We start from the raw sequence: 24,593 nt of genomic DNA, 5'->3' as shown, positions 1-24,593 counted from the left end.
AAAAATCTTGTTTGCTTTCGTAACTACCCAAGGTTACCATTTGATTAAAGACACAGGCCAAGTCATAAGGACAATTATAAATTTGCCACGGTCAGTAAGGTACTAAAAATATAACACTAATCATAACTTTAAAAAAAAAAATTGTGCCGAAAGCTGTGTAACAAATCATAATTTTGACACTCTACATTATTTTTTTTTTTAATTTATGTATTTGTTTTTTTATTCCTAACAGAGATAGTTTTGATTCAGCCCAATTCAGATGATTTTCTTGATCATTCTTGCCCAGGGGTGTAAAAAACACTTGCCTAATAACATCACAGCTCCATGGTGCTGCAAATACAGAAGCCAGTTCAATCCACATACAGAGAATTCAAAGACCAATTTGTTATGTGGACTTGTTTATAAACTGTTCTCAGCGTTTGAAACAAAAATTGCATGCAAACTGGCTGGGCACTGCAACTTTTGTTTTCCTTTGACTGCTAGCCTGCCAGCCCAGACCCAAGCTGGCTGCTATGCAGTTATGTCCGCCTGTAGATATGTTGCTAATGTGATGAGAACTGTCTGAGACCTTCTCTGCATTAAGGAAATTCATTCTGGATCAGTTGTTGTTTAAAGGGAGCAGATACCTATTATGGATATGGCACACCAGCACAAAGCAGGGTGTTCATTCCTACGGTGTATGTCAAATTGGTACCCACTTATCCCAGTATGAATTTCTTTCGGCTGGGGCTGGGAAGTGAGGAGGCCAGTTAGCTACCTACCTCCCATCAAAAAGTCAGGGGAAGTTGGACATCTATAAAAGACTTAATACATGCAGTGCCCCAATCTTTTGGTTATTTCTGAATTTGGGGAGAGAATACGATGTTGCAAGAGAGATACACTCACCCTGCTCTTCACATGCCAGAGCAGGACGGGGCACCCAGCTTCACACACATCATGGGGATGGGACACTATTGATACTTTCCTAATTGCCACCTCAGCCAAAGTGGCTGGCTGGGCTGAATTTTTGGGACGTGACCTAGTGTGAAGAAAAGCCACCATTTCCAGCTTTGCAAGCAGGATGCTTGCAGGTTTTTTTTTTTAATTATTATTATTTTTTTTTTTAAAAAGCACTTTCTGTTTTGGGTTGCAGTGGCAGAAATGGTCACACATTCCTTCAGGATAAACCAGAATGGGGCTGACACAGTCCTGAGACCCTCCCTCTCCCCATGTCTCTTTTCCCCCCATCCCCTCAACCTTTGGTGAATTACGATGTTAAAGAATTTATACCTCATTTAAATATTCATGCAGTTTATACCCAAAGCCAGGCTTCGGCTGAAGTATATAAAGGTAGCATAAGTCAAAATTTGATTCACTATATTTACAGGTGACGGCTTGGACAACAGTGTAGCTTCCCCCAGCACAGGTGATGATGATGATCCAGATAAGGACAAAAAGCGACATAAAAAGCGTGGCATCTTTCCCAAAGTAGCCACAAATATCATGAGGGCATGGCTGTTCCAGCATCTAACAGTAAGTGAACTCTAGATCACATATGCAAAATAAAACATGGAAAATGTCATAGTTGTAGTAGTCATAGAAAGCAAAAAATACGTATGATGTTGCTGACAGGCAGCTCAGGGAACTTTGCTGAGCAGAGTTGTTGTTGTTGCCTCATTTGCTAGATGCCAGGGGAAGAGCACAGAGTGTATGTTTTTATGGTTTTGGGGGGTGGGTTGTGTGTTTTGGTTTTAGATTTATTTTCAAGTTGCAGTTGTTAACAGGACGTCACCGCTAAGTGTGACTAAGCTTATACTAATAACCTCGGAGACCTGTCCTGCCCCGCTGCTCGCACAGCTGCAGCTCCCCTTAGCTGACGTGGGAATCGCTGCTTCGGAGCAGAGAACAGCGCTCAGCCCGTGGTTCTGTGCTCTGGAGAACTGCGGAAAATAACTGGGGAGATTAAAAACAAAGCAAAAAGCAAACAAAGACCTTATTCAGATGTTTGTCAGAGATCATGAGAAGCTTCATGATGAAAGGTCTGAATGTATCTGGTTTAATAGCAAAGTATAATTTTTTTCTTTGAGATGTTCTCATTCCCAGAGTGTAAGTTACCCCTGTATTTAACATTACGAAGGGGTGGGGGGATGCGCAGCTATTTCTGTTGTCACAGCTACCTGTATTTTTTTTTTATTCCTGGGATTAGAAATCAAAACTCTGGACAGGTGTGTGGGGTTAAGCTGGATGCTGGAGCTTCTTTGAAGGGTTTATATTGTGTACCACGCTTTTATGATGTTAGCATTTAGAACAGTGTTGTTAATGCCATTCTTTTATGTCAGACTGTGGTGATCTGTCACTGTGTTTCATCCACTGTGGGCACGTGGGCCTCTGGCCTTGGGTTGTCTGTCTGTGCTTTTCTATGCCAGGAGGATTAAGGGCCAGGCGAGGGCTACCGGGGGTCTGCGGGCAGTAGTGAAGAACAGCTCTAGCCTCTAATCCCAGCGGTTGACTCTCTCTCCTGCCTGTAGTTAGGGTCAGGGTGAAACCAGAAGCCGGCCAGCTTGCCCAGCCCCGGTGGGAGCCCTGCCAATGGTATACTCATAAACTGGAGGAAGCACTCACGCACATCACCCCTTCATCCCCTGCTGAGCCAAAGAAACCAGATATCTGCCGTGACTCTTGTCAGCACGGGGATCAGGCTGGGAATCCTGCCCCGTGCAGCCCGGGGTTGCTATGAATGAACCTTCGTACTGGAGCACTCCTCCTCCGAGGCTGGAGAGAGCCTCGGGTATCTCCAAGTTAATCGCTCCCTCTGGCAGGCTCTATGTCAGCTGTGCCCCAGCTTTGCCAGCTACTTAGCCCTGTCCCTGGTGTGTTTGGCACATGGCTCCCAAAGGCTGAGGTCCCGTTTGGTTTTGGTGGCTTCCTGGTTCTAGGTTTCCTCGCCCAAGAAGAGCTGACAGCCTGTGTGTCTCTGCAGGTAGATTTGAGGTTAGGAACATCTGCCTCCAAAACGGTCCAGGGATGCTGTGCTGGCAGTGATGCTCACACCAGTCTGATGCCACTGGTTTAGGTTCTGGATTAAGGAGATGCCCTGGAAACTGTGCAGTCAGGACAAGACACACCAGGGGACACTGAGAAACTGCTTGTCAGTCCCCAGAGTTCCCAGTTGAGGAATTACAGATTAAGTAGGATGTGTTACTATTATTAATAATATTAGTGTTTTTTCCTCAGAGTGGCCTGTTGCTGTGATTGTGCTACTAAATTAAACATCACCCAGGCCTGGGCACAGGAATGTGATGGACTATCCTGTTAAGTTGCTTGAGCAGTCCCTAGCATGCTCTTAGCCTGGGCCGGCTACCACCCTCTAAACCCATTCCTGAGAGCACGGCAGAAGAGAGCAGGGGTGACTCCCAAAAAACCTCATGGCAGGACCCCCGTGGTGAAGATTTAGCTACATGGGCTTGACTTCGCCCTGCATCTGGCTTCACGCACAGTCTCAGGACTAGAGAATGGACCCTGTCACTGTTGCATCTAGATTAGGTATAGGGTGCAAGTGGCTTTTCACTCTTATGCTGTGCGGTAATGGTGTGCGAAAGAGAAAATGAGAGTGCCTGTGGAGCTTGCTGCAGAGCTGCCTCTGAGAAACATGAACTGGGTATCTGCTTGTAAGGTGGCCTCTTCTTCTGAAGGCTGAAATGCAGAAAGAACCCTCCCAAGACCTATGCAATGAAGCTGCTGTATTTTCTACCTTGCAGCACTGACTTAACACTTGCTTTGAAAATCCACCACCACCTGTGCAGATCAGCCCAGGCAGGTGAATTGTGCAGATTTATTATTGCAGGGCAGCTTTCTCTTCTGGCAGCATCAGGGTAGCTCCAGGCTTGTCTGATCAGTTCAGTAAAGCAGAATTGGTTTACTCAGTCCAGCCTTCTCCAGCTAGGAGCTTGGGACTGGCTCTAGGTGGGGTCACGGACAGTTTCCCCAAATTAAAATATTTGGACAACATGTAGGCTCTTCCAAATAGTGTTTCAGTTGAGAGTGTGTTTGCTGGAGTGAGAAGGCACCAGAGAACGCATACATCCAGAAGAGCAGTGGGTCTTGTGTGTGGAGGAAGACGTCCTCCAGGCAAGCACATTGGTAACGTGGGAAGAATCAACCCAACAGCTAGAGCAAGAGCAGTAGAACATGTTGAGCAAGCTGCTTGGGGTGCTGTCCTCTCTGCAAAAACACCCAGGCCCAAATCATGGCTACAGTCCGAGCTGAGGAGTACTGGGGTGAGAGACTGAAGGAATTAAGACTCCAGTTCATTTTTGAGGGTGCCTGGGCCTCATGACTGCTCTTATGACCCTACACACGGGCACCATAGTGTCCCTGGCTGGGCTCCTTGCTGCAGGAGGGAGGCCATCAGCTGAGGAAGCTAGAGATCCCACATCATTTATTTGTTATTTGTGAACTTGGTCTTCCTTAGGGTGGACACAAGGTCCTCCCTGAAGCAGGAGGTGAGGAGAGATAGATAGTTAGTGCTGTTCAGGCAGGGGACGCATCAGGACAGCCGATACCTCCCTTTTGGCCCCAGTGCTTAACCCGCCTTCACTTTCCCATCCGGAAAATGGCAGGGAAGAAACTAAGAGCGATTAAGCGCGAAATCCAGCATCCCCTTGACTGCTGGTGCTTCCTAATTGGGGTGTTAGTTGGAAGCCCTCTTTTTCAAAGACAATTTTTTTCCCTCACAATTGTAATATTAATACACATCAGTGGCATGGAATTAAACAAAATAGACAGTAATTGCTGTGTCTGTCATACTAATGATTAATGGTTGGAAAGATTTAAAATAAACGTTGGACTAATAATCTTTTAAAAGTGTATAGGCTGGTTTAATTCCTTCTATGCAGTTATTCCATCTCCAAAAGTATAAAGTCTTCCTCTGTGTACTGACTTCATTTCCTATGGTTTGTCCCTTAGTTCTCATTTCTCACTTAGGAGTACATTCTTTTTTTCTTTATTGAAGAAAAAAGAAAATCAAATGTAAGGCCGTAACCTCTCCAGTTGTTGAAGCGTTTGGGCAATAGTTCCCACTCAGTGTCAGGCTGCAGCCCCCCCTATTATTTTGACTGATGTGCAGAACTGAGTTGACATATGCCCAAAGGGTAGGCAAGCGCTGTCCTCTGCGGATGCAAGCAGTATGCTCTGAAACACTTCAGGGGATAAATTCATCCAAATTGCCTTTTTTTTTTCTTTTTTCTTCCTCTTGGAATAATAGCAACAACTACAAAAATCAGCTAAAACAATAGCAAAAACAGTGATCGGACTTACACACGGGACTTTGCAGTATTAATTGTTAACTATTTGCTGTTCTGACTTAATTTGGATTAAATCTCTGTGTTGGAAGAGCTGCCCATGTTGGCCATTAGTTAGATGTGGAGCTTGTTGAAATTTTTGATGGTGGGTTATGACAGCGGCCTGTAAATTTTGAGGTTTGTGAAATCTGTTCTTAGGACTTTACTAGAAATTTGAAGCGAAAGGCATGTCCTGTTACTCTTTGGAAAAAACACAAATAAAGAAGGCTACTAATAGTTTTGTGAAGAGTTGAGGACATCCCCAAAGTACAAAACCAAAGCCAAAAATGAGGGGAGGTTTGTGGCATCAGATGAACATCAAATGCATGGCAGGGTCTCAAGGAGGGATTGAGGCAAACTAGCCGGGTGCTGGAGCTGGGCTCCAGAAAGTTGCCCTAAGGATAATTTCTGGGTGTGCCACAACCCGACAACAGTTTACGGGCCTTCTCTTTTGTTGTTATTACTGCTATTATTACAGTTATTATCATTTTTGCTCCTTGGATCACTTAACATGCAGGGATCGTATCTCACCACCGTTTTTCAAGCAGATCTCCTCACTGTAACGTATACCCTCAGCAGGGGTTGCAAAATAAGGGAAAAGCTTGGAGGAAGGAAAAAAGAATCTTGCCTACAACCAGATCTCTGTAAATTTAATTGTGGCAATAGGATTAGTTTCTGCTTCAACCCATACTACGCTTTTGTCCAAGCAGCGGTACCTTTCGGTTCAAAACTAGAAGAAGGGAGTTTGGGGGTTGTGTCTTTTCAAGTGTTTCATTCCTGGGAATTCTCTGCATCCTTTAAATCTAGCTGAATTTAAAATGTTAGGATTCAGACCTCATTTTGGGGATTATACGATGTAATTGGTTTGTTATATGATGAGTATTTGATGATCTTCATGTTCATCATCTAATCAGACAAAAAACCCCATAAAATTATAATCCCAAAAGATGTTTAATAACAATTTAAACTATTGAAGGCTTTATTTAAGCACATTAGGGGATTATAAACTACTTTTTTTTTTCTTTTTTAATGGTGCCAAGAGGTAGATTCAAGGACTTCAAACACCTTTTAAAAAACAAATTACCATGATTTTAAAAAATGAGTGGGCCAAGGTTTTCTTTCATGTAAATCCCATAATTTAATCATTATTTTTAACTGCTTTTAAAACAATTTCCTTAGGAAGCTAAATCTTACCGAAACGAGAGGCTGAGCAGAAAGTAAAAGACGTAGCTGAAACATGTTGACATTGCTGTAAAAGTGAATTTTTTTTCTATTATGTATGTGGATTTTGAATCTATTTTGATTACTTTATTCCATTCTATTAAACAAGAAAACTTATAATAAGCAATATGCAGTCAATTTAGCAAAGCTGCTATTTGTATAAAAGAATGTTTGGAGATGGATATTTAAAGGAGGGACATTATATCAGGATCTAGCAGAGAAAAATAGCCCCCATTGCTTTGAGGATGTCGTTCTGATAGAAAAATACTACTACGCTGCTTAATTCTCTAAGTTTTGTTCACTTATGAATATTTTACAGGCTAGCAACTTTATAAGGTTAAAGCAAGTAGTTTTCAGATCTTCTTTTATCCCTCTGTTGTTATGAGATATTTCCTTGGGAGGAGGAGTGTGGGGTTAATTTGGCTGCATGCCTGTACTCCAAGCGGGGTGCTTGTTCGGTTTTAGAAAAAGGGGTATAACAAGAGAGAAGATGAGTACAAAATTAGGCTGCTGAAAACATACAAAGGGTAAATAATTGGCTAAAGCCAGCGAGGATTTCCTTTGCTCTACTCTCGAGAGGGTTTGGAGTCAGTGAAACAAAACAATCCCCCCCTCGAAAGTCCAACTTATAGTGAGTCTGCATCCTGCACCAACTGATCCTTGCTCTACAAAATGCCAGAGGGCTCCTGGAGCTCATCTGTGTAACAGGGCTCATATTTCCATATATTTGACTCAGAATGGAGCGGGGAGGGGGGCGTTCCCCCCCTTCATCCCGCATACGCAAGTCTCCTCTTTCACTTGATTTCGTCGTGGGCAAAGCTGTAAAAAACTTTCTTCCACATGTGCAAGACTTCTTAGTGCCAGCTGTCCCGAATTCCTGTGCAAAGACATTGCCCTCGATCACCCATGCACCACCATTCCCTCGGCTGGGAAGGTGGGAGCCGGGGATTCTCCTGCTCTTGGCAATGGGAGGATTTGTCGGGGCAGTGAGCAAAAGCATCCATGGCAGGTTGGTGCAAGTAACCCACGATAAGGGTCCTCAGCTCCCTTCTGCTGGTGGAGGTGCTGTGGCAGTCATCTTCAACAGGAGCAAGAAAATGGGAAATGTTATTACGGGAGAAGATAATTATTCCGAGGCTCTGTCAGAATTGAATTGAGAGCTCCAGAAAGGAGGACAAACAGGATTTAGGTAACTCGGTTTGAATTAACTTCTTAACCCTTCAGCCCTCCCAGAGTTTGATGGAGGACACTGACTGTCAAAACCTTCTGCATTTTCTTTAATCTTCCTCAAATTTGTTGCTTTGACCTGCTCTTCAGCCTCCAAGGGTTGGTCCATTTTCTAACATGGGTGAGTGTTGCCATTTTTAAAGAAAGCTGTTGTGTTTTGGGGAATACCCTTGGCAATTCTGCTGTTGGTCTGATTTCCTGATTCCTTGGAAAGCTCATGTCTCACATACTGAGATCTTATGCTGTCCTATAGATTATTTAAATTGCCAGCTCTGGGCTATACTACAAACCTTTCATTTCGGACCAGAAGGGAAAAATATAGGGTGCTTTAGTGAACTGGTTCAAGGAAACTGGATTCCCTTTATAGGCTGTTCTCTTGTTCTGAAGATTGACGTGGTTGCAACATCCGTTTTTTTCAGATCTGTGATTCAGTCTCATTTCTGATGAAGACAACCATTGTGTTGTCTTAAACTATGTGGTGCAAAGCATCTCATCCCAAGCTCCTCACAGGTCTCAGGAATAATAGTGATCCAGGGAGGTATTTTGGTTGAGATCAGAAGGCAGCCAATAGCCTGGGCGAGATTTTAGAGAGAGTGTCTATTCCCAAAGGGCTATCTTATCTTTCCCCCATTTTCCACTATGGAGGCACTGTTGTACCAGTGTGGAAGCCACCAGCACATTAAAGAATTTGAATTATTTGGAAGCTGCTGAAACACATTAGTATTTACACACCAGAAGAATTTCACATCTGAGTAGAAGCAAGGGAATACTGAAAAGTTGAAACATGATAAACATTAATTCATATGTTAAATTACACTTGCTCTGGTTGTACTAGAACTCCTTTTGTTTGCATAAATATTCTGGGAAATGAGTTTACCAGCAAGAATGTTTGCAGTAATAAGATTTTTTTTAAGTCAACAGTAGATTCTTGGCTTTTTTTCTCCACCCTCTCCTTTCTTTTTACATTTGCAGCTGTGATATTTTGCATGTGCAACTTCATCTTTTGAAATGAGCCTGCTCCAGTCAAGGCACAGAAATGTGTTACATGACGTACTGTCTTTCTGCAGTCAAAGCAGGCATCCGAAATTCAAGTATCACGTTTTGAAGGGGGAGAGGAGGAGGGAAAAGTCTGACCACCAATTTGTAAATCTGGAAGTATCCACAGAAATATTTTGGCAAATAAATTGCAATACTAAGTACACCAAAGGCAGCAGCAGTATCTTGGCAAGCAGTGGGTGAGCAGGAAATGAGGATATATTCATGGGCTCAGTTGTTCATTATTAGTTGTTTGTTTAGCTTGTCCTCCAACACAGTTGCTACAAAAGGGCCTATGTTGATTCTCAGATATGCTTATGTATATAAGTGCCAGTGTTAATTTTTTATTGGCAATCTCCTAACTCTTGAAGGAGTTTCACGGCGCACTAATGTAAGCTAGCGAGTGACTTAATCAGATCAGGTGAAGTGCCAAAATATGAGGCACCAAACCAGTTGGGCGCATATCTGATGAGATGTGTTAATCTGCGGTGTAAGATAAGCTGCCTTTCAAACAGGGTCACATTTGGAAGTGGTACACCAAGTTATCTAAGATGCATTCCCTTGTTCTGGCGCGGAGTATCCTACATCTGCGTGCATGAACTTAACCCTTGTCTGAATGAACCGCAGCAACGTATTGAAGTGAATTTAGCCTGTTTGTTGCTCCAGGAGAGGTGAGAGAAGTGAGGGGATTTTTTTACCCATTTAAAAAGTTTAATTTCTCTTTTAATGCATTTGCCTTCAGCTACACAGAAGCTTTTTTTTTTTTTTTCTCATTGCGTGTGTTCAAGAAGCCTTATTTCCTAATATTAACTAGGTATGTTTGCTGTCTTCCCATCAAAATCACCCACAGAAAAGTTTTCCTGTGGAAGGGAGTTTTTTTATTGATGGAAAGATGGGAATTTCCATGGACAATGCCATCCTTTCCCCCAAAGTGCTCAGCTGAACATCCATATTTCAATATATGAGCAAACATATTGATCAGACTCATCTTTGAACTTCCATTTCCTCACCCTGTAAGCTGCAGCAATGCTAAATATATATGTAGAGAGAAGGTAAGTAGGCAGAAAAGAGTTTAAGTTAATATGTAGTTATCTAATTTACCTTGCCTTTTGCATCATTGCCTGATTTAGACCCATAGTATTTAGTAGAGTACTCGTTTCACTTCAGTGCTGGGCCATCATTTTAATAAAGTGAGCTCTAGGAGCCTTACCACTGCATCTTCTGCTTTATGAACCAGAAACTTCCACCCAGAAAACACTTCTCAGACTTTAGGTAGAGCGTGAATATTCCTTTCTTGGCTACTGGTTGACCTTTTCTAATCCAACCTGTACAGCATGAGACATTTTGGAAATATGTTTAAAAACAAAAAATAAACAAAACAAAACAAAAAAACAGCAAGAAGTCACCAACTTGTTCTCACTATGATGCTCTGTAGTAGTGATGCAAAAAGTGAGATGGTCACATTGGTGGCACTAAATGTCACTGTAGTCACAGTAGTAAAACCAAGGGTCTGTTCATGATATAAATATGTTTTCCATGGACTTTCTTTGAACTCAGAGGAGGAATGGTGGGACTCTGCCTGAGATGGCCTGCACTATTCATTACCTAAAGTCAGCTTTGAAGTGAAACTCTTCTTCCTAGACCATCTTTCTTTATGTCAGCCAGAGCTTTTGAGGTACCTAGTAATATTTTTGGGAAGGTAAATGCCATGTTAGATGAATCCGACTAATTATTAGATTTCTTGGAAGAATTCTGCTTATTTGCCGTGGATTTTGTGCTGATCCATGAGTTACACTGTGCTTGTGTGGGAATGGCAAAGAGGATAAACCCTGATTTCATTGTTGAAACCCAAGTGTGGGTCCATCAGTGCAGCAGGTTGTAAACCCCGGAGCGTTATAAGCTACACTTGGGGACAGAATAATTTTGAAACTGGTAATAATCCGAATCTTAGGATTCTTATAAATAAAACGCAATTTTAGTAATGTTTTCATAAACAGCAGTAATAACAGCATTTTAGTAAACAGTGGCATTAGTTGCATCAAAATTGCACCACATTGGCTTTTAAATTACTCCACCTGTCTGTATGAATAGGATTTTCAATGTTGAGGCACACAGACAGCTGCTGCTAATGTTTTGCTAGGGTTTTTTTTCTCCCTGTGCAGATAATGCTGGCAAATCTACAGCCATCAAGGCTTGGTGTCTGATGTAAAACGGTACCTGACCTACTGGCTCTGGTGCTACAAAAGGAGCAGCTTTAATTACTAATGGCCGTGTTTTAGTTTTGTACTTGTTGATGTAAAAAATGTCATCTTAGAGCGGCATAACCTCTGGTTCACTTCCACTGGCGATGGTACACTGGCTGCAATTATTTTCAAAATAATTTGCGTTCCTCGGTGGCAGCTTGAAATCCTGCCTTGTTAGCGCTCAGATAATTAGCAGGGGTCTGGGCCTCCAGGTCCCTCTGCCCCTGAGTCCCACCGTCTCCCCTGCGCCTCGGTGGGCCATGCCAGGATGAAATAGGAATCGCACGTACAAATCCCACTTGATTTATTTGTAGGAGCGTCCTTCCCTTGCATTAGGTGGGTGTAATACCCAGGAATTCGCGGGCCAAATTCTGCCCTGGATTGTTTTTCCCCATTAAACCCCCTGGAAGATGGAGGGGTTACGTGGAGACAAAGTCAGAGCACGATGCCTCGTCTCGCCGGTTATTAATGAGCGGATGGTGTGTCGGCTAATAAAGCTGATGTGCCGCCTGGTGCCGTTTCACCGGGTCGAGTTTGGTTGGGATGATCCCGTTACCAGCCTGGCACTGGGCTTTTAAAGGGTTAAAGGCGATAATGGTGCCATTAAAAATCCAGCTTGCCAATGAGCTATTTTGTGCGAATGGTATAAATATAAGATACACTTGTCTGGCTCATTTGCAAGCATTCTTTCTGACTTCTTTCGCACAACTGGTGTTTTTGTGTTTAATTTAACAAGAAATGAGTAGTAAATGAAAGCTGCTGCCTGAAATCCCACTGTGAGCGTGTTTTGCACTTGGCTCCCCAGTGAAAAGGCAATTTGTGAAATTATGTGATAGAGTAATTAGATGAAACCAGGGCTTCTGATTGTTGCCATGCTTATGTGGTAAAGGTTTGCTAGAGGATTTAAAAAAAAGAAGAAAAAACAACAACAACATGGATTATTACCCTAGCAAGTTGGCTCAAAGCTTCTTCATTTATTTGTAAACAGAATATTTAGTGACCGCATAGGAAGTAGCTGTAATCACCAGCTCGTAAAGAAACCACAGCAGAGCTTTTGGATTTTTACAGAGTGCTCATGTAAAATTTAAGCTGGGAGGCAGAATCCCTGTTAATGTAATTAGGATCTAATTTACCACCCTTTGCACACAGATGTAATAATGTCTAGATATTTATTCTATCTTTAAGCACATTACATATACCTCAGTGCAGCAGTTACTGAACAGAAACAGGTGTGAGCACTTTCCGGATTCATTTTTACACTGTAAACACACAGCGATTTAAGGGGAAATATTTACCAAAAAAAATGAGGGGAAAGAATGTCTGCAAATGAGGCAGTAATGGACAGTTGCCCTTTATGTACTGATGGATTTCTCAATGGTTAAGTAAATTAAAGCAAATGCTAGAAAAATCAATAGGCTTGCAGAGTCTTGGTTGTGCCTCATAGACTTCAGGACAGAATGACAGATGTGGTGCATATGACCCATTTAAGTATTAATGCTTGGGAAATTGCCTCTGCGTGCAAGGTTATAGGCCTAGAAATATTGTTATATTAAATTACAGACAATAATATTTTTAAGTATATATGGAATTTATACGTTTCAGTTTAGTTGTTCTTCAGCGTTACACTCGTCCTGGAAGATTAGTTGCGTAGTTGTTTCTCTGGAACGGTAAATCAGGTTTAAAAATGTTCAAGCAGTGAATTGTCTTTCCAGGGCTGCCGCGGCCCGGTGAGCGTGTTGCGTGCTATGGGGTTACAGCGAACGTGTTAAATAAGCGTCATGTGGCGACTGTATTCACTAGCAAATGTAGCATATAAGCAAGTCTAAATTAAATATCATTAAAAGGCAGCTTTCTAAATGGTGAGGGGGCTTGCGTGATACATAGGTTCACTGTTAAATCGGGTTATTCTGTATGACTAAACACAAAGTAAAATACGAAGTGCGTGGTTGAGATGAGTTAAGTAAGGTAACCACTATGCCAAATTTTCCTCTCCATCTTCTGCACGCACCGTGATTGGAAGGGGGAACTTGCATGGGCGGGATGAGTAAAAACTGACCCCGTGCAGAAATTCTCCCAAAATAGAGACATCGTGATTAATCCAACCAGGCAGATGAGCTCTACATGAGGTAGTGATTGCCACCTCTGATTTCTGTCGTTTCTCACCATGCTTCCACCAAGGCAATGGGAGAAGCAGACCAAGTGTCTCTTCGTGGCATCTCTGGCGGGACAGTGAAAATAGCTGGGACCCCTGATTTCGGTGTTGGTGGGAAGGCAGAGCAGCGTGTTTGCTGTCGGTGACAGCCCGGTGTACCTTGCCAGTTATCCTGACTTCACCCCAAACGTGTCTGTTTCTGTGAAGGGAGCAGCGGATGCAATTTATATACAACTACTGTGTTTAATATCAAAAGGGAGCTTTAGACTTTCACAATAACATTCCTATTCCTTGCTGACACCCTTGCATGGAAAGTGTCACCGTATCCATTTCAAGCAAAAGATTTTTATGTTTTACTGCCCTTTGTGCAACAGATTTTCCTTTTCCTTTTCCTTTTCCTTTTCCTTTTCCTTTTCCTTTTCCTTTTCCTTTTCCTTTTCCTTTTCCTTTTCCTTTCCCCTTTCCCCTTTCCCCTTTCCCCTTTCCCCTTTCCCCTTTCCCCTTTCCCCTTTCCCCTTTCCCCTTCCCCTTTCCCTTCCCCTTCCCCTTCCCCTTTCCCTTTCCCTTCCCCTTTTCCTTTTTCCCCTTTTCCTTTTTCCTTTTCCCCTTTTCCTTTTTTCTTTTCCCCTTTTCCTTTTTTCTTTTCCCCTTTTCCCCTTTTCCCCTTTCCCCTTCTCTCCTTTCCCTTTTCCCCTTTTCCCCTTTCCCCTTTCCCCTTTTCCCCTTTCCCCTTTTCCTTTTCCTCTTTTAATTTTTTCCCTTTCCCTTTTCCCCTTTTCCTTCTCCCCTTTTCCCTTTTCCTTCTCCCCTTTTCCCCTTTTCCTTTTCTCCCCTTTTCCCCTTTTCCTTTTCTCCCCTTTTCCCCTTTTCCTTTTCTCCCCTTTTCCTTTTCTTCCCTTTCCCCCTTTCTCCCTTTCTCCCTCTTTTCCATTCTCCCTTTTCCTTTTTCTTTCTTTTTCCTTTTTTCCTTTTTCCTTTCCCTTTCCTTTGTTTCTTGATTATCTCTGATATCTGAGGTTTGGGTACTGCTATCTCCTTTCTGACTCCCCGCTTGCTGGCTTTTCTCTTCCTTTTCCCTAAAGCACAAAAACTCACTGGGGAATAAAGCGAAGCATCTCCACGGGGTATAAGGGCTGCACACCACTACTGGGAGCGCTGGCAAAACGATGACATTGCAGAAGGGCAGATTATTACTTTTGGGCCCATTGAGGATGTATTTGTGTATTTAGACTAGATGAGAGCGACTGGTGCTGAAGGCTGTCACGCTGGGGCTGAGTGATGACAGACCCTTGTCATTTGCCTGCATCCAGATGCATTGCTATGGTGACAATACGCGGTGATGAAAGTTGCCGCTAAGGGTCGGACAGCATCCTCCATGGTTGCCGTAGCCAGCAGCATCTTTTTGGCAGCATGTTCAAGCTGCTGATGGCCCTTGGTGTCAGAGCTGCACCAAATCTCTAATGACAGAAACTCCGTGCAGGTTTTAGGGTACATGGGGAAATTGCTCCTGGTGCCATTGCAAGCCTCAGCGACAAAAATTGTCTTTACCTGTTGTAGTCATTTTTATGTGCCTCATGGTGGCTTTTCTTGATTTATTTTGTGTGGCACACAAGCTAGGATATATTGTGTTTTTACAGCCTGGCGCTTACCTGCGTGGTGGCATGGGACGGCCATGGTCGTCCTCCTGCCACACGTAAAGCAAACATATTAATCAGAGTTTAGGCGATGACCGCTTTTGTTAAATATACGTGTGAGGGGCCCCGGTGAACAGGCTCTTTTGTTCCCAGCCAAACCAGAAGGGATCAAAGGTCAGCGGGAACCCAGAAGCCATCAGTCAGGGCGAGTTTTGCTGGATCCCAGGGCTGTCAGCTCCGTAGTCACCCCTGGCAACCTGGGCGACCGCCCGCTCGCCTTCCCCCACCGCGTGGCGCAGGAGCGGAGCATCCACTCTCCCAGTCACTGTAAAAAGATGCTGACATAAAGTCGGAATTTGAAATGCAGCTCGAGCATCGCCGTGCACCTCTTTGTTATCCAAGTCATTTGAGAGCGAGATTAGGAAAAAAAGGTATGTTGACTTTGTAGCAATCAGTTTGCAGCATTCATCTTTAGGATGCATTTTAGGGCTGCAAACTCGTTTTTGGTTTAGCGGCAAATGGCAACTTGGAAAGAAGCAGCTGTGTGCTGCTGAAACACGCTCCCGCACTTTTGAATATAAAAGTTCACTTTTTAAAAAACTTCTGGTATGGCATTTATTTCCTTGGAGCTGATCAATTTAGTTTTTTCCCTCCTCCCTGTGATGTTAAAGTACATTTGGCAGTAATCAGTTTATCCTTATTAGAAGCCGTGGTAAAAGGCATAGTTGCTGAGTCAATTCACTCAGTTTACTTCCCCTATTGAGCCTTAATGTGTCCCAGTCCCCACCCCTTACAGTGAAAACATCATCAATTATAGGGCTGACAGGAGCCTGGGACTCCGTCTAAGTTGCTCCTTGGGGTTATTCATCTTGCACCAAAAAAACTGGCACTCAGCAACATTCATCACTTCTCTCTACCTAAAATGATTGAGTAAATGGTGGGGTGAATTATCAGAGGGGGAAGAAAAGGGGGGAAAATGAGTTTGAATATGTCGGAGGCAATTTGGGGCTCGTATGGCAGGAGAAATAGAGCCATCAGCTGACGTGCAGGCTTCCCACTGCAGTTTAGTGTTGCTGCTGAAGCTGGAGGGAGGCTCAGTGAGTATATCCTCCAGCCAGACGCCTTATGGTGCTGCTTCTTGTGGCCTGACCTGCAAGAGCTTTTCTATTTTGGCACCCGTGCTGGAAAAGCAGCTTCTAGCACTGGAAAAGCAGCTTCAGCACCGGTGCTGCGGAGGTCTGCTGGGTGCCCGAGCCGCTGTCGGCTCCTTAGGGTGAAATATTTGTCACACGCTACTCAGTTTGCTCCAGGTTGCTCCCACAATGTGTAATATTTGTTCCAAACACTCTGAATCCCCTCTGGTGGGAAATGTTTCAATGCAGGATCTTCGTTCTTAAATGTGCCATGGCAAACCTTTCCTCCAAAGCCTCCAAAAATACAGAAGCACAGAATAAAATGTGTTTTGTTGCCATCACCTCCTCTCCCAACAAAACAAAGCAAAAAAGCCTGGCTAGCTGAGCAAATCCAAACATCAAAACCTCAAACTTTGGGATTATTAAAATTTTCAGAGTTATCTCAGGAGTAAAAAAAAAAAGACTCTGCTTCCCTTTACCTCACAATCTAATGTAGTCACAATAAGGCAGGAGAAATTCTCTTAGCCCTACACCTGGCTTGTTTTCCCACCCAGTGCTGCGGGTAGATGGTTGTCTAAATAAACAGAGATTAGGTGGAGGGCTTTATCTCAAAGCTGGCGCTGGTTATCACACCACTTCCTCCCACTCCCTCCCTCTGATTGTGAGTTGTATAAGAAGACTTAGCAAGCATAACTTACAGCCGATAACCTTTGAATGTTAGTTCAAGGAAGCTGTGCCATAGTAACAAAAAAAAAAGTCCTGCGAGCTCCATCACAGCCTATTCGAACAAGCAGTAATTTGACCATAAAGCTGATTTAAAAGAAAAAATACTTGGTAAGGTTTTTTGCTCCAAGAGCCTCATTTGAATTTGGCCTGATCAATAATTTTAAGATTTGAACAGTAGTAAAAGATGCCAGGAATGAGCTTGTGTTCGTTCTTCAAATGATCTCTCTACTGGGGCTCTTATTTTTAACTTGCTTTAACAAAGGGAAGCTGTAGTGTTTCATTTGGACAAATTGCTTCAGCCCTGCAGCTGGAAGTTGAATTGATCTTGACGCAGCCCTGGAAGAAGCCACTGTTGACATTTGCGTTTGATGGTAAATGATATATATATACCGAAGGATGGGACATAAAAAGAGGCTGCCAGGTGATGGGTGGCCGATGGCTCTCCGTAAAAGCAAACAAGCAAACTCCTCGTGGTTCTGCATGGGCGTGAGATCAAAATACATCTTTTCCAAGTGTATCTCAGAGTGCTGATGGGCGACAAGCAACATGCGAAGAGGAAGAGAAAGGTCCTTCCACAAAAGAAAAAAAACCCAGAAACACTACAACCGGGGAGAGGAAGGAGGGGGATGGCGTCCACGCGCTACCGCGAGGCAATGTCATCACGATGTTGGGAAGCCAACTCACAGCGAGCGGGTGAGCGCGGGCATCTCTGCCCTTGTCGTTCGCATTACCGCCGTGCCACGCGCCCAGTTACACAATGCGTAAAGGCGAGGGTTATTTCTAGGACAGATAATTGAACATTAATACTCGTTGACATTGTCGTAGGAATGATATGTCAAGCTGACAGGGCCTATGTGCTTACATCTGCTGATCGGCTGCAGACGAAGGGGACGTTTGGCAGATCAGACCCGGGGCCTCGCCGCCGCCGAGTAAGGGATGATACAGCCATTAATCATGAGCTGCCATCTTGGGCTGCTTTCCCCAAAACAGTGGTCGAGTCCCTGCTTTTGAGGGTGGAAGGTGTAGTTTGCAAAACTACATGGACCCACCTACGCGCACACACACCGCTGTGTGCGTGAAGATGTATATTTGTGTATAGAATGTATTAAACAAGAGCATCCTTAATGATGTGTATGCATGAGCGCCACCATTGTCTGAAACAACTGTTTTCAGTCTACTAATGTAAAAATGAAGTGCAGTAGATGAGAAGTTCTTCAGAAGGATTGAGAGCGTGATCAAGTTTGATGAGGTGTTTCCAATTACCTCTATCACAGGAATTAACTAACATAAAAACAGTAGCAGAATTAGTTGGATTTTGTTGGTTTTTTGGTTTTGTGGGTTTTTTTTAACATCTTTTTTTGTGCCTCTCTTCTTCTGGATGTCAACAGACCTTTCAAGGCAGCCTTCTGTTGGTAAAGTAGTTACATTGCGATCATTCTTGTCCCCTCTCAGCCAAAATCCCACAAACAGTACCTTTCAATATAATTTTATAATAAGACTTCAGATCTAATGCCTTTGTCATGGTGTTTCTACAGCCAGACTTTGCTGCACAAGTAACTGTTCAGAGGAACGAGAAGCAGATGGAAAACAATTACAGGGGCCTCTGACACCGGAGTCAGTTCTACTTTCTTAAAATAGGGATAAACATCATGTTTGTAATGTCTTGCATATAGTTTGGCTCTGCATAAAATGCTATAAAATAGGACCCTTGAGAACATCCATTATCACATTTTGGTTAACATCACAGATATTAAAAATCCCAGTTGCATTGAAGCCATGAAATAAAGCTTTCATCTGTAGAGATCTAGTTTCTCTTTGTTATTAAAATAAATGAAGCCATTAAACAAAATATATGCATATAATAGTCAAGTTCATCATTTCATATCATCAAAATGATGTGACTTTTTTTTTTAAATTGGAGCAGTCAGACAGGTTCATGTATAGAACAAGATCAAATGTGCCCAGTCTCTCTTTCTTACTCTATGACTTGTTAGTGGTGACATTTTTTTGGTCTTTAGCTACTTTCATTTAGGTCTTTCTAAAAGAAACGTGGAGTTTTGTTCAGAAAGGAGGGAGAAGCAGAGAGGGGGATTTTGAGCTTGGTATTGAGAAAATTAGTTGATTGTGTGTTGCTATCCTTGCGAATTATTAATGGCCATCACATCATAAATGTGCTGGAAGTGACATGGCATCTCAGTGCTTTTGCTGCCAAATATGTTGATTGTTATGGTAGTGTCTATGGAGATATCTGCACGTGTGTAGTGCTTGATGTGCTTGGTCCTTGAAGGAGACCAGGCAGGAGAAGATGGAGGGAATGCTTAGGCTGGGGTTGGGGTGGCCAATGGCTTCTTGTAGCTGACTCTTTTGTGGTATTTTGAAGATCCCCTTCCAAAAACCCCTGTCCTGATCTCATCCTTCCATCCATCATAGAAGATGCCCACTGAGGGTCTTGCCTTACAAAGATGAGGACACATCCTTTTGGCAACCCCAGGCTTTGGTCGAGTTTGCTGCAGCTCATCACCATATCCAGAGTTACCCAGGCTCAAACGAGTTTGCTTTTTCAGGGTTCGTGCCCCCAGCATCAGCCAACACCAAACCCTGGGAAGTGCCTCGCTCCATTAAAATTCCCACTGCAATGCAAAGTTCAGTCCTCCCAACCCTCTGAGAGGGAGGGTGCAGTTTCATCTTTAGAGGTTTTTGAAAGCCAGAGAAAACTGATGGAGAGCTGCATTGACTTTGAGGAGGAAAAGGTTATTTTTTATGTGGGAGGCTTCGTGGTCCAAGCAGGTTGACAAGAGGGAAGAGCCACATCCTGGAGACCATCCAAGCCTTTTTAATGAGGTTTTTATAAGAACAGGAGTCAATATGTGGTGAACTAGTGGGCAAATCCATGTTAATTTAGAGTTAAATCTGGAGATTTGGGGGAGAATCGGGTCGTGCTTTTTGCCAGCTCTCAAGAGATCTAAATCACCCTGTTTTTAGTGCATGTCCCTGCACATGTAAATATCATTCTTAAATTCATTAGCATTATCAGACAGGTTTATTTGCTAAGTAAGGTAAATAATTAATTAAGGTAGGTTTTTTTGTTTTGAAGACTTCTTAGTTCATCTCTCAAAGTTAAATTTGAACCCAGCCTGGTCAGAAAGTCTGTATTTCTGCACAGGTCCTCATCCTGTAGTCAGTCAAAGAGATTTCACACACTAAATGGGTGTAGATAAATGAATTCTCTAATCAGAAAACAGCATTTCTTAGTCAAGTTTACTGAGTTAAAACTTGGCTATATTATTATGGTGGATGCACTCACTCCTCCACAACAATTATTCATACATGCAGCCTTACTGAACTTGGGCTATTTTAGCATAAGGGAACTCATTAGAGCTAAGGAATGAAGGAGGTAATTTATGAGGGACTCTTATTTTAAAGGTAAAAATAATAGAGAGTGAACTTATTTGGGATGTAAAAGCTGGGATGAATAAAATGAGAGTGCCTGAAATAGCTTTCAGGGTGTTGGGAAGTGAAGCCCAGTTCTAGCCCAGGTAAATTGCATTTGAATTTCAACCTCAGATCTCTATGTGCTCCTATTTGGCAGATGTTGAATTGATAATGCCTGTGTGTTAAAGAATTCTGATTGTTTCTTTTGCCACCTTCACAGCTTATGAAAATGCAAGTAGACCTGCCTAATGAATATTAATAAGAGTGATGGCTGGATAACATATAAACCCGTGGCTCTTTGGAGCTTGGATGGGGTTAGTCGGAGGATTGTTGTGGCTGGGAATTTACATGCTTTTTAAGAATAAACTTCCTGAATGCTTTTATATTCTCTTTTAAAAGCTGATGTTTGTTAACAGTGGCATGCTCACGCATGCATAGGGTTTTTTTTCTATTTCCTTCTCTACATACATAGTGAGATTATTACTAGAGATGAGATCTCCTTGTTTTCTTAAAACAAGTCAATTCATTAGACGAGGAGAGAAAGTAACCCCGTCTCCTAGATTTCCCTAGGATTAATTATATCAATATCAATGGTTTATTTTATTTTCCTTGTTTATTTTTTGCTTTTCCCCACCCCCACCAGCAGTTGTTAGCAGGACAGGGAAACGACACTGATGAATTCTGGATCTCCAAGCGGTCCTACAAGGCTTTAAAGTATATTTCATGCAGTTAGTTAATAGGGACGGCTCGTTAGGCACATCGAGGCGGACCTCACACATGGAAGTATAATAGCAGGGAGACAGAGTTTGTGGGGCAGCTGCAGGAAGGGGGGGCTCCGAGAACCCAGCTCTTCAACCTGAGCCATAGGAGCAGGGGCTGCCACCTCCTCAGAGCTCCCGGTGAAGCCAACGTGGTGTCGGGGCTCAGCAGTGACTTTGGCAACTTCCCCTGTTTTGCCAGCGCCATTCTCTCCCAAGCAATCCTCTCCAGAGCAATCCTCTCCAGACCTTAGTTTACTCACTCGTAAAAATCCCCATTACCAACCTCTGTGTCATAGGTTCCTCTTCTACCTCCACACCCCGCTCCCAAAGGCTGCTAATTATGAAAAAAAACAACTAACAAAAACCAAGGTACCTTTTAAAATAAATTCCTGCTCAGGGGCAAACTTGAAAAGGAGGACTCAAGTGGTTCAAAACTCAAAAGTCAAATTGAATCAAAGACAAGTTTATTATTAAAAAAGAAACCACCCTTGCCTCAACAGTAGGGACCTGTGCTTGAGTTGTGTGTAGCTGCCCCTGGTTGGGCTGTTTTGCAGAGTGATTGTCATTTTCTGGTGCTTGTAGATGATGCAGCAGTGAGACAGGGGGTTTCTACGTGTTCCAGATCTGGAGCTTCTCTTGGAGGGTTTCATGAAGACTCGGTGAGGAGGTTTTAATCAAGATTCAGTGATTAAGATGCCTCCGCATCATCATGGCTGCCAAATACGTAATAAGACTTACTCTGCGTTTACTTTACAAGAAAACTTTTTTAAAAACTTCCAACCATGAGGAAAGCCTCTAACTTTGAAAAGAGAAACACTCACATCATCATAGCACATTTCATCTTTTGCAAAAGGCCTTTTCTTTCCCTTCCCTTGTCATGACAAAAAGGCTTAATTTTTTTTTTTTTTTTCCAATACAAGGGGAGAGGGAAGAGGGCGAGAGTCATTAAAATGCAGTTCTTTCAATTACGTCCCGTTATTTGTCATCTTTATTGCTTTTCTATAGTTTTCATTGCACCTTTAATAGTATGCCTGGTCAGAAAAGGTGAGCTGGAATGTGAACACACTTGGCTGCCGCCGCCGTCAGTGCCTACGAGCTGTGCTCAAATCCCCGTCCCTGTAGATTTTAATGTCCCTGCAGACTGCTGGCAGCCTGCTTCCAGCTGTGGCAGGCATGATGCAGTGAATTGCTTTTGAATGTTCTTTACTCAAATAGGCAGTAATTACAAGCTTAAAGAGGTTTAGTGGTCCAGTAAACTACATAATCACCCCTGAATTAGCCTGGGCTCATCAGTTGCAGTCCAGCAACCTCAAGACTGCTGTTTGTATGCAGGCTTTATCACATAGCAACCTGAGCAGCAGGTGTGGAACAGCAAGAATCCCCCATAAACACAACTGTCTACTGGGGACAATGATCTCTAATGAGATGAGGCTACAGCATCACTGTAATTTAAGTGGGAAAATTAACGCCAGAGAATGCGCACTACTTCCAAGAGTCTCTGCTTCTTCGAAGAATGGCAATGTTTTGCTGGCTTGTTTCTTTTTTCTTTTCCCTCCTCATTTTTTTTCTTCCCGGATCTTCAAATGCATCTTTTTTTAATGAAGAACACATTGTGTTCTTGCTTATAAGTTGAGTGGGCTTTATTCTTTTACAAGGATATGTTGTGAATATTTAATGGTGGATGGGGCATCTGTTCAAGGACTTCCCATGCCAACGAAGCAGTGTTGCAAAATAGCAGCTTTATATTCTCATTTCCTTCCTCGGTGGTGCTTTGGTTTGGGGTTTTTTGTTTGTTTGTTTTTTATTTTTTAAGTAGAAAATGTTTGCATGTAAAAATGTAAAACGCCCCTCATCTTGGCATTAAAGACTGACACCTTGACGCGATGGTTGCCTCGAACTCTCTTCATGCAACTGCTTGGTCCCTCCATGAAAAAAGGTGGCTGAGCTCTTGGCATGAGACTTCCCAAATTCCTTAGATGCTGCTCCCAAAGGTGCTATCACCCCAGGAAACCTGCCTAAAGCTTCTGCTCCGTCCTGGAGCTTGTAGGTGACATAAGGGACTAGGCTGAATACAGCAACCCTCCATCACCCTGGTCACTCCGTTGCGTAGAGTAGGGGAGCGTTTTTATCCCCTGCTTACAGAGGGAGCTCTGTAGAAAGCCTGAGAAAGAGAGCAGAAAGAACAAATAAAAGCTTTTGGTTTAGGTCTGTGGGATTACAACCACGGGCGCTGGTGTTTCCCAGCGATTGCGGAGTTAGTTCCGAGCCCACCTATTTAGAAAGTCACTTGAGGTAGATAAGAATGGTGACTTATTGCTGAGAATAGGCTTCTGGTTAGAAGATTTTTACCTGAGCTAATCTGTCTTAGGCCGGCTCTAAAAACAACAGGAGCGCTTTTGTGGAGTGATCAGGTAGTCAGGATTTCCTTTAGCGTGTCGGGGACGGGGATTTTTTCACTCCTTCCCAAAAGCTGCACATCTCGGAAAGGCTGGGGTTCACCTTCCTGCCTTTCTGAGGCTGCCTGATAAAGACACCAGCTTAACTGAAAATCTGGGTTTCAAGAATGTGAACTTTAGCTGGAACACGGTTGGAAATCGGATAATGCATTTCCTCGCTTCCTTCAGTGTCACTTGCATGTAATATTTCATTGTTTTCAGCCATGTGCTGTGCTGAAGAGAGTCTTGCTGATCTTTTTGAATGCAATTTTTCTTTTAATTACACTGCCCTTGGTTATTTTTAGGCTGTGTTAGAGCCAAATACTACTACTAATAAAGAAAAACGGGTCAGAGGATGGGAAAGTACACCGCCCGTGTCGCATTAGCACAAATAATCTCGATGCTAGAGCAAAAAACCACTTCTTAAGTGTATTAAGAGAAGTTAACATGTGTGTGCAAGCACTGTGTGTGTTTCTGTATGCATATACATACAGGCACTAGAGGAATGTTTAACATGGGAAAAGCTCCGCTCAATTACCCGGGTATGGCGTGGGAGTGTCTGCATAGACTTGACTTAAGCTGAAAGCTGGTGGGAGCCAGAATAAGCTCCAAACACTGAGGTCTATCAGAGTGTCTCCAAAAGGAAATAGCAGAAGCACCATTGCTTGGACTAGCTAAAGCTCAACTGGAAAAGGCAGTGGGTAATAATATATGGTATGGAAGGAATAATATTGTAGCAGCCAGGGGATGGATTAGATGAGTTAAAAGGTTTTTCCATTTTCTGACTTCTGTAATATCCTGTGCAAGGGATGATCTGAACTTTTTTTCTTTAATGAGTGCTCACATTATGAATAATTTGATGGGGCCACCAGAGAAGTATTGGCAGTGCATCCTGAGCCATACCATGTCTCTCCATCAGCCTTGGAAAGGATATTTATGTTAGCGAGTGCCAAAACTTGTTCGCAGACAACTCTTGCAAGAAAATTATTTACAAAAGGGCAAATGGGAAAAAGAGAGAAGCACAGAACATTTTTTTTTTTCCCCAGCATAACTCCTTCATTAAAAATTGTCACTGTTGCCAGTGCCTCTTCTCTCCCTTATAAGCCCCTGCAAATAAAATGTCTCTTCCACCCCCCTGCCTGCAAACCAGCCCAACCCCTGTTTAATCAGGTTGTGCTGTGAACACGCATTCAGATGTTAAAACTTCTGTGATATTGGCTCTGTATTTTACACCCTGTGTTCGCCTTAGGAGAGTCAGGTTCTGCCTCCTTTCCTC

At 43.0% G+C, this 24,593-nt stretch overlaps 1 protein-coding gene across 4 annotated transcripts in view; it reads left to right on the top strand.

Moving 5' to 3' along the window:
• Positions 1 to 24,593, top strand: part of MEIS1 (Meis homeobox 1) — a 110,289-nt gene that overhangs the window by 55,826 nt on the left and 29,870 nt on the right. For all 4 annotated transcript variants that reach the window (XM_082050098.1, XM_082050099.1, XM_082050100.1 and 1 more), the window contains one exon: positions 1,367 to 1,512. In XM_082050098.1, the coding sequence (XP_081906224.1) occupies positions 1,367 to 1,512 (146 nt within the window). The remainder of the gene's footprint in view (positions 1 to 1,366; positions 1,513 to 24,593) is intronic.

This window comes from Streptopelia decaocto (genome assembly GCF_964273445.1).
Source record: "Streptopelia decaocto genome assembly, chromosome: 3".
In the NCBI taxonomy this organism is placed as follows: domain Eukaryota; kingdom Metazoa; phylum Chordata; class Aves; order Columbiformes; family Columbidae; genus Streptopelia; species Streptopelia decaocto.
Note: the sequence above shows the minus strand (reverse complement) of the source record. Positions and strands in the feature narration are given on the sequence as shown.